Source organism: Melitaea cinxia, chromosome 6, assembly GCF_905220565.1.
Source record: "Melitaea cinxia chromosome 6, ilMelCinx1.1, whole genome shotgun sequence".
In the NCBI taxonomy this organism is placed as follows: domain Eukaryota; kingdom Metazoa; phylum Arthropoda; class Insecta; order Lepidoptera; family Nymphalidae; genus Melitaea; species Melitaea cinxia.
In genome coordinates this window covers 3,989,046-3,999,850 of record NC_059399.1, presented here as the reverse complement: position 1 = coordinate 3,999,850, position 10,805 = coordinate 3,989,046, and the positions used below count along the sequence as shown (strand labels likewise).

Genomic DNA, 10,805 nt, shown 5'->3' with positions numbered 1-10,805 from the left:
AAGCAATAAAAATGGTCCTAAATTAAAAATTTAATCTATCTTTTCCATACATTCTACGGTGTCATATTATTTATAATAGGTAACGCAAGGAAATTACACCTATATAACTTCCTTGAGGTAGGTAGGTAACGATCAGGGGTGTGAAACTCTCATACAATATCGTAATTCAAAAATATTCGTACAAACTAACGCCATCTTTTAGAGGAGGAGGGTAAGTTCGGGGTGATAGATTAATGTGCCAAAAATAGATGGCAGTAGCAGCAGTAGAGTCTAGAATTTTTGCAAATATAATTAATTTAAATAATCAATCAAACATGTTTTGTACGATTCATAGGTATAAAAAAATATATTTTAAAATATAAGTATATTTTAATTTATCTCCAATATTTTTTGCCGTGGCAATATTATTGAGGCCCATCGTGCATTAGTCGGCCATATTTGAATTTTGAATCACTCGTTTAATTGTGTTTGTTCAGTGTTCGTTGTGTTTTTAATTTTATTGTGTTATTCCCTACGTTTTGGCTTGTTTACGGACTTTTTGATCTTCTACGAGTTACGACATCACCTGGATTGTTATTTGGACCCCGGACTGATTGCATGACTGTTAACTTGGCTCTTTATTACACGGATTACAATTTTTGCAATTTTGATTAAGTATTTTAAAATGCCGAAATCAGCTGAATTAAAATGTTATTTCAAATGTGATATTTATGGTGAGTATTCAAATTATTTAAAGAAACGTTTCAAAGCAGTATTTAGACATTAAGTATTATACCAAGATTACTCTTTACTTCTCTATTCGACTTAGTAAAAAAAATTATAAAAGAAGTAATTAATTTGTATGCCATTTTAAAATTTGGTTAGCAAGAAAAACAGCCTATAAATCATTTGGCAAACATACAAGGATTTTTTTCAGTAATAATAAAATGAGGCTGCAAAATTTTTTTCTTTATAAAATCATAATAATAGTTAGTAATTCAAACATAAGCAAGCAGCTTGTCTTATTATGTATCTACAAAAAAAAACAGTCATACTGCAAAATAATTATTTGTCGGAGCAAGATTGATTGGCATTCATATTTAAATTTTGGTTAGCAATAAAAATAGATTACGTTTTTTTTTTTTTTTTCAAAATCAGCAGTGTTCGTTAAAAGTGGGTGGAAAATAAAGCTATATATATGACACTATCCCAATATTACTAAATAGGGATCCCTTTCTTTCGAATTTTTGTTTTTCTAATTTAATTTTGCAGTTAGGTATTTTTTGGCATACTATTTCAGTAGGCATAATTATCTTAAAGGCTTATATTACCAGCACATGGGTCACTCATTGCTGCTTTTACATATATTCAGCCACAAAAAAAAAAATACTATAACTGTTCAGAGACAATACAAATTGCAGACGGATTTAGAAATATTTGCTGACTATATGTTGTTGCCCAATTGTACTAGCTAATCAGTAATATTTTTTTGCTAACAATGATACAAATACTTTGCAAACTGTTTAAATCACACCCTTAATAAAATAGAAGTAATAATTAACTCTTTTTATTCCTTTCATTGCATTTAGAATTCATTATTATGTCTCTTTAGTATCACTTTTATGTATAAAGCAATATTTTAAGAATATTAAAAATTTTCAGGACCCTTACATCGCTTTCCCAAATGGGAATATCCTCATACAGAGAAGTTAAACCAATGAAAATTTTGAAATTTTGATAGGAATGATCATGTTAAAAAACAAGCATCCGATTATTATAATAAAAGATGAAAATAAACAACAGTTTTATAAATTCTATATGGTACTGGTGTTTTATTTTTAAACCCTCGATTATCTGTTAATATTAGGTAAAATAGAATTAATTTGAAATCAAATTTTTAATACTTAACACAAAAAAAAAAAAAATAGAAAATATTCTTAATGTACATACTTGTTACTTTTTGATAAAAGTTAATGATAAATATGAAATACTTTTCACACTATTTCCACCAATTTATTGATACGAACTGTTTGTATTAATAAATAAGTGGAAAAAGTGTGAAAAGTACATACAGTATATTATTTAAATAATAATCAATCTGGTAAAAAATAAATAAACAGCGCCACCTGTAGTATTATTATAGAAATAAAATTGTATGTGCACGCCATCTGTTAGTGGGGGAGGTCGTGATACATCAATTTTAATTTCTGAGTGGCGTATCTATACCAGTATATAAGTGTATAATCTATGGGTAACGATAACCACACAGAGTACTATGGTATAGATAACTATTAACGGTAACGGTATAGATATGTACGTTCAATATAACCTTAAATTAGATAATACCGGTAAAAAAATTACCAGTATAATGGCTGCAAGATAATAATGTTATTAAAGTTTAAGTTATTATTATGCCATAAATAAAGTTATATCTTCGAGACAAATTAACGTTACTAAATATTTAACGGTGATCAAAGCACTAGTTTGAGGGCTTTAGGCCACTACTCCAGAGCGGTTTTTAATTAATTCATATCATTAAATTTATGATTATCATTCTTCAAAGGTAAATTAAAGATTTTAAATGTACAAATTTAAATTTAAATTAAATATTTTAAACATTTAGGAATTTAGTTTGGTTGGTCATATAATTACGATTCAATTTTTTTTATTCGATTACAACCACCTGTCATTTTTAATTATTGTTCTTATCTGTGAAAATAATCGTTTTTACGAAGTGAAAGAAAATCATTTTTGTTAAATTATGACTGAATAAACGTTGCAATTTTCTATTAATATAATATTGGAAAATTGAAGATAGTAAAATATTATTACCATCAAACTACGATTAAAACTAAATGATCGATAACTTAACATCTGAATTTTGAGCTAGGTTACTCAATTAACAGTTTAGATTCGTGCCAATTAGAATTTTAATATTTTGTGTTGATTTATCAACAAAATGGGAGTACCAAAGTTTTTTAGGTACACCAGCGAAAGGTATCCTTGCCTTAATGAACTGGTGAAGCAGTATCAGGTACTTTTATCTAACTTATATTTATTTATTTTTTCCCGATCTTTCAAAAAAGAGTGTTAATAAAGTAATGCTTATTTAACTTTTATGGAAAAAAATATATTCATTCCAGTTAATGTATTTCAGATACCAGATTTTGACAATATGTATCTGGATATGAACGGTATCATACACAACTGCTCTCACCCGGATGATTCTAATCCACATTTTCGAATAACTGAAGAAAAGATATTCAAAGATATCTTCCATTATATTACTATTTTATTTCAAATAATAAAACCTAAGAAATTATTCTTTATGGCTATTGATGGTGTGGCTCCCAGAGCTAAAATGAACCAACAAAGAGGAAGAAGGTAGAATTATTTTTTTAACAAAATGTAGCCTTTTAAAAATGAAATTAATAGATTTGTTTTATTGTGAAATTGTTATAACATTATATCATAGATGCTAAAACGTAGTTATTTTATATTTATAGATTCAGATCAGCAAGGGAAGCTGAAAGCTTAGAAGAGATTGCTAAAGCAAAAGGTATTATTAATTTAAATTTATGTCTCAAATTATACAAAAGCTATGTTTATGTGTACATATTTTGGTATGTAAATTATTTATGTACTCATCGTACATTGTACTCATTGGAGCTATATGCTTATGTATTAAGTTTACATATAATTTCTCTTGAAGGTAGTTACAGCATGCGTATTAGACAATTAAGACATCTGCCTATTCTAATGATTTTAAACAGTCAGGGTTTAAGAAAAACGAAAAAAATAAAAACTATAACTTAATAACTATTACTATTATAAATTCATATTAGTACTAGAGATCTCATTCTTACAATTGTTTTTATAGTATAATTCAATGATTAGACACACAGATATATAATACATTTCAAAACAAATTTAGTTAAATAGATAAATATGAATTTAAACAATGTTTTAAAAAAACAAAAAAGCATGTCTAAGCTGCTACTACCTTCATAAAATTAAAAAAAATCTCTCCTTTAGATAACTTTCTATAAAGAGGTTACTGTAGCTTTACTGTAGATTGTTTGAACAAATATTTAAATATTGTTTACATATGGTCTAATGAAATTTGTCTCCTAGGTGAGGTGCTACCCACTGAGAAGAGATTCGATAGTAACTGCATTACACCTGGAACAGTTTTCATGGCACGTTTGCATGACCAGCTCAAGTATTTTATTAAGGAAAAAATTTCCACCGATCCACTGTGGTCTAATGTCAAAGTTATATTGTCTGGACATGAGGTAAGGAAATAAAATTTGAAAATATCTTTTTTCAACAACACTGTGGCTGTTGCGTTGGTAGTTGCAGGTTTTATTCTGAATGTGGCATAAAGTTGTATTGGACATACAGACGTTCGCGCTCCAGCGGGGTTCGAACCCCGCTGGAGCGGTCAATTTTTGATATGATATTCAAAATGTTTAGAATTCCTAATGTGTGGGTAACCTTCCTTTGAGTTCCTTTGAGTCTGACACATTTTTTTATTATTATTCATACTATAAACCTACTTATTGTGGAGTTAGAACAATATGTTGTCTATTTCTCTAAATATATTCTCATCAGTCATATGTGGTCACTCCGTCCATATATTTTCACTTTAGTCTGTCCCGGTCTACTGCTAGTCATTTTACCAAAAATACCAATAGCCCTCAATCCTTATACAGTTGCCTCTGAAGATATTACCTGCTCCTGTATAGGTAGCAGCTAGAGCCGTAAACATGTTTACTTGGTAATTCATTCATATATTAATAAGACAATACCCTTGTAGTGTAAGATGTTTTATTCTTATTCCTATGCATTTTAATTTAATTTGTTTGATTCCAGACCCCTGGAGAGGGAGAACATAAAATAATGGACTATATCCGTTGGGCCCGCTCTCAACCTGATTACAATCCAAATACTCGTCATTGTCTCTATGGACTAGACGCAGATCTTATCATGTTGGGCATGTGCACTCATGAACCGCATTTTGCATTGCTGAGAGAGGAGGTAAGGTTTTATTGTGGTTAAGTGTTTGCACAATAGGTGAACATGTAAATCTAGAGAATTCAGTGATACCCTCAATTTTCTGCTTGCTAGAACTGTTTTTAAAAATATTCTTCTATTAAATAAAACTTACATATTTTGAAAGAAATTCTGAGAAATGTAGATATATAGTAGACTGGTTTTCTTACAAAATGCATTTTTTCAAAGGTAAAATTTGGTAAAACAACACAACGTGCAACAAGTCCCGAAGATACAAACTTCTATCTTCTTCACTTATCTCTATTAAGGGAATACTTAGAACAAGAATTTATATCAATAAAGGACAAGTTACCATTTGAATATGATATCGAGAAAATAGTTGACGATTGGGTGCTAATGGGCTTCCTAGTCGGCAATGATTTTATACCTCATTTGCCTAATATGCATATCAGTAATGATGCATTACCTCTTCTATATATGACGTATATGACTGTTCTCCCAACTTTGAGTGGTATGTATCACACTAATTTTTATATTATTATTTATATGTGACATTAAATGAAAGCACACACACTACATACCATTTATGAGCTACTAGCTTTTATATATATATATATATATATTTTTTCTTTACCTGAGCTAATATGTGTTTTGTGATCCTAATTAAATTTGGTTTAAATCTGACGAGTACTTTTTGAGCTCTCAATGCATATATTATATGATTATTTTTTTGACAACTTATGTTGTTTAAATAATAATAATATTCTTTATTGCACACTATTAAAAGATACAAACAATTGTATTATTTGTTGATGTAAATTTAAATCAGTTTTTTTTCATTTGCAATCACACTTAATTATTATAATAAATAAGATTGAATGTGACACCCTCAATAACTTGTTTGAAATACCCACATGTTATGTATTTTTCAAGGTTATATAAATGAGGCGGGAGATTTAAATCTAGAAAGATTCGAGATATTCATGCAGGAATTAGCAAAAATAGATAAAGAGAAGTTTCAAGATACATATGCAGATTTGAAATATTTCGAAGCGAAAACCGGTAGGCGACCTAATGATAAAGAAAGGAAAGAGGTTTGTAGCATTTTGTAAATTGAAAAAAAAATGTTTAAATTTGGCCAGTAATGATGTAAACAAGTATGATTAGGATATTCAAAACTAATAAAGGCTGTTTTTTAAAATACGGACAAATAATTTTATTTTTTATGAATTTACAATAAGTTAACTTGGTTTTAAACGAAATTAAATTGATTTTAATCCCCAGAAGAAGTATTTTAGAAGTTTGTTTAAAAAATAATAATTTGAAGATGTTGAAAATTATATTCCAAAATAAGTAAAGTGCTGCCCATATTTACCATGTTTAGTGTTGGTTATTTTAGTTACCAATATTTTGATGCTTTTGCAATCTTCATGGTCAGCGTTATACGTTTTTTGAGTAGTTGATTTTTAGTGACAGTAAAACTAAAAAGTTAGGTAGGACGAAATTCCTTCGGATAGTAAAGAAGCAACAATTTGAAAAAAAAAAATGGTGAATTTTATACATATTTTCTAGTTCTTGATTTTTTTTAAATTTTGTTGATTGGCTTTTAATTAGATAAGCACATAAGGAAAGTTAGTATTTTAGAAAATAACAAATACCGTAAAATAAAATAAATCAAACAAAATAATAATAATAATAATAATAATTCAAACTATGAGGTAAGTGAAATAAAAAAAAACATATTGCTTTATTTACTTTTGTCGACAGTATAAAATTACATAATTTAAAAAAAAAGTTTACTAGTAATATATTAATTTTACAAATGTCATATACAGTCGTGTGACTGATATTACCTCACTTCAGTTATATATTTTTCTTACTGTTTTAGTATCACATTTTTTTCAGTTCGCTCGCCCAGCCAAATACCAAGCCTGCCGTAAGGAACTTCGTTCCAATAATTAATATATTTTAATGATAACTTACGTTCTATTTCTTTCAGTATAAACCAAACAATGATGATACATTTAACGTAAATATTGACGATATAAAAGCTAATAAGCCAGATGACGAATTGCAAGCACTAATTAATGCTACGCATGAAATGGTATGTATTATTTACTTTACTATAGTTCAATCTAATAATATACTGTCTATACTAATATTATAAAGCTGAAAATTTATTTCATTATTTAAATGCACTAATCTCAGTAATTACTGGTTCGAATTTAGAATTTCTCTTTTTGTTGGATAGCACATTTACCTAGGCTACTTTTCAAATTAACAGGTGTGGAACTGCGGGCCACAGCTAATCATTTATATACCATATGTCATTTTGAAATATTGAAACGTGATTTCCATAACTTTATTCTTTTTCTTTATGATGCTGCGTGCGTTGCTACATTTTCTTTTTTTATTTTTTTTTTTTTATCGTACTAACTAAACTAGAAACTTGTGGGCTCATGCACAACACTTTGCTGAAGATCATGACATGATCAAATGCATAGTTTACGATTCTATAAAGGACATACAGACAAATATTCATATATATATATATATAGATTATATTTTGTTTTCATTGGTGTTGACAAAGTAAATTGTTAATTTTTGTATTTATTAGTTTATCACAATTTACATGTTCTTATTAGTTTGTAGATGATATGGAAGAAAATGATGAAGAATATGAAGAAACAAGTGACGGTAAGTAGAATATATTATTTTTAATATAAACAATAATTAGTTTCACATTAATTTTTAACATAAAAATATGTTGTTTTAGAGGAAGCTAATATTGAAATGGAGTTTATTTTACACAAGAAGGATTATTATATGAATAAATTGGATTATTCAAAAGTAACAGAGTAAGTGAATGTTAATTTTTTATACTATTATGGTAATAAAAAAAACATACAGTATGCCTAAATGCAAACGTTTACTGTTATTTGTTGCCGACCCTACCTCAGCTATTAAAACTGCATATCCTCAATATATACTAACTACCTAACTCACCACAATTTCATTGAGATCGGCACAGCAGGAAGTTTCTTGCTCAAAATATAGAGCAGCCCGACTGGGGTAGACCTCGACCTTACAGAAGCTCAAAGCTAAATAATACTGCTTTCAAGCAGTGTTGTGTTCCTGTTGATGAGTAAGGTCACCAGAGCTCTTGGTAATATAATTTGAGGTAGGGTTGGCAACGCACTTGCAATGCTTCTGGTGTTGCAGACGTCTATAAGCTACCATAATTGCTTACCATCAGTTGAGCCATACGCTTGTTTTCCGACCTAGTAATATAAGAAATAATAATAATAACACAGGACCATCTGAGGGCAACATTATATGTTTGTGATCTTCTTTAAAGTAAGGGACATGATATACTCCATATTATGGAGAAAATATTTGTTTCTGTGACTAATGTCAATGGCATATAATTATGTCAAATATGTCTTTGAATAGCAATTTTGAAATTTATTAATACTACAATTTAATAACGTTCCAGTATTTGTTATTTTAAATATATTTTTAACAGTGAAGTCTTAGCCGACCAAGCAGAGGGTTATGTTAAAGCAATACAATGGAATCTCTACTATTATTACAAGGGCTGTCCATCCTGGTGTTGGTACTATCCACATCATTATGCTCCATACATGTCAGATATCAAGGGATTCAAGGATCTCAAAATTGAATTTGAGCTTGGGGAGCCTTTTAAACCCTTTGAACAGGTAATTTTTCATTAAATATTAATTTTTATGTTTAATGTAATTTAGTAAACTGTAGATAATTTGATTTTTATATTAGTTTATCTATTTGTAAGGGAAGTGTAGAACAGTGTCATTAACAACCTAAATAATAATTTTTGCATTATCAATAAAATATTGTACTAAGATTTTAAAGATATAACTCCAGCCAGTTGCTAATTTCCATTAACCTGGTCGTCCAACATCCCTATGACGTATGATGATAACTAATTATATTAAATAACCATGCTAAAACTTTTTAAAATTAAACAAATGACGATTTTAAATATCAAAAGTGGCCAACCAGAATTGTCAATGATAAGATATGTTTTAAAGCGTTGACGTCACTAATATGGCGACCGCGCTCATTAAAAATTTATAGATCGTATAGAAATATAAAACATGATTTGTAGAATATTTTACAATTTTATTTAAACTGATTTTTGTCAATCATGTAAAAATAATCATAAATGCCTCATACTAAACCCACGAGAACTTACTCCTGTGTTGGGGATCTGGAAGGCATACATGGAAGATTATACAATTATATTAAATTATATATTTTTCTAGCTGTTGGCAGTGTTACCAGCGGCAAGCAAACATTTACTACCATCACCGTTCCATGATTTGATGACTGATGAGGATTCACCCATTGTACACTACTATCCCGTTCACTTTGAAACTGATCTGAACGGGAAGAAAAATAGTTGGGAAGCTGTTGTATTAATACCTTTTATAGATGAGGTTTGTATTGTTGACTGAGGTCTTCTTGTAATTTTTTTAAAAAAAATCTTTCAGAGCAATTTTCTTTATTAAACATTCCGTAAGAAACAACAAAATATAAAAAAACTTGTCTTAGAGTCACATTTAGCGATTATTTTCTTTAAAAATTTATAATGCTAGAAAATTGAAGATTCTTTGTATTCTTGATTTATCTAATATCAGATAAAAAACTTAAATCTTATTTTGTTTGGTTATTTTAGCCGTTTAATAATATAACATTTTGTGTTACAGACAAACCTTCTATCAGCAATGGCGCCCTGCTATCAGAGATTGACCGAAGAGGAGCTAAAGCGTAATACTCACGGACCTATGCTTGTATATACTAGGACATCGGAAAACTTAGGTAATATAACAACTCTGAGTAAATACAACATCCTTCAGTCTTACATTACTAACATAACAAAACATCTTAAAATATTGTGCTATATAATTACACTTTATATATATTTGGGGTAAAAATTAAACAGAAAAACATACCTCATTATATTTAACATAATGTATTCAATCGTACTTGAGTTTAATAATATTGTATTAAACTTTTTTTTTATAGTTTTTGTAAGTAGTAAGTTGGGTTAGCACACTAAACATAAGTAATTTATAAAGTTTTTATATAAGTAAGTAAAGAACAAGTTCCTGCTGTTTGCAGTTCAATTTTTTTCCGTTACAATACAGCTTGTGTCAATTAGTGGTATAACGGGTATACTCGTGCACAAAAGTACTACTGTTTTATTTTTTAATTAGGCTTTCACTCGCGGCTTCGCATAATGATCATTGGTAGGTACATTAAATAATTGTATTTGCTCGCAAACAGAAAAAACCGAATTCAATTACATCGACAAGTAATACAACGTATGTAAACGAAAAAATAGTCAAGTAAATACGCGTTATCAAAGATTACTCAAAAACTTATTATTAGATCTCGATGAAATTTAAATGTGACCACATGATAAACATCAGCTTTCGATTAAATTTAAAATCATCAAAATCGGTACATCCAGTAAAAAGTTATGCGGTATAATACAACGTAGGTCGAGGAAAAAATAGTCAAGTAAAAACGCATCATTAGATATAACTCGAAAAGTAGTTGTTAGATCTCAAATAAATTTAAGTGGGACCAAATGACACACATCACCTTTCGATTAAGGGATAAATTGTCGAAATCGGTGCACCCAGTCAAAAGTTCTGAAGTAATTACATTAAAAAAAAATACAGTCGAATTGAGAACCTCCTTCTTTTTAGTAAGTCTGTTAAAAATACTAGAAATACTAGTGCGAATAATTCGGATTAAATAAG

General features: G+C 28.8%; 1 protein-coding gene across 1 annotated transcript in view; it reads left to right on the top strand.

The window, feature by feature from the left end:
• The first annotated feature begins 2,928 nt into the window (after window positions 1-2,928).
• Window positions 2,929-10,805, top strand: part of LOC123654203 (5'-3' exoribonuclease 1) — a 34,612-nt gene continuing 26,735 nt past the window's right edge. The window contains exons 1-13 of the mRNA XM_045590121.1: window positions 2,929-3,013; window positions 3,137-3,363; window positions 3,486-3,538; window positions 4,114-4,274; window positions 4,855-5,019; window positions 5,224-5,506; window positions 5,929-6,089; window positions 6,995-7,099; window positions 7,641-7,692; window positions 7,772-7,853; window positions 8,522-8,714; window positions 9,300-9,473; window positions 9,744-9,855. Coding sequence (XP_045446077.1) covers window positions 2,939-3,013; window positions 3,137-3,363; window positions 3,486-3,538; window positions 4,114-4,274; window positions 4,855-5,019; window positions 5,224-5,506; window positions 5,929-6,089; window positions 6,995-7,099; window positions 7,641-7,692; window positions 7,772-7,853; window positions 8,522-8,714; window positions 9,300-9,473; window positions 9,744-9,855 — 1,843 coding nt within the window. The 5' untranslated portion in view covers window positions 2,929-2,938. The remainder of the gene's footprint in view (window positions 3,014-3,136; window positions 3,364-3,485; window positions 3,539-4,113; window positions 4,275-4,854; window positions 5,020-5,223; window positions 5,507-5,928; window positions 6,090-6,994; window positions 7,100-7,640; window positions 7,693-7,771; window positions 7,854-8,521; window positions 8,715-9,299; window positions 9,474-9,743; window positions 9,856-10,805) is intronic.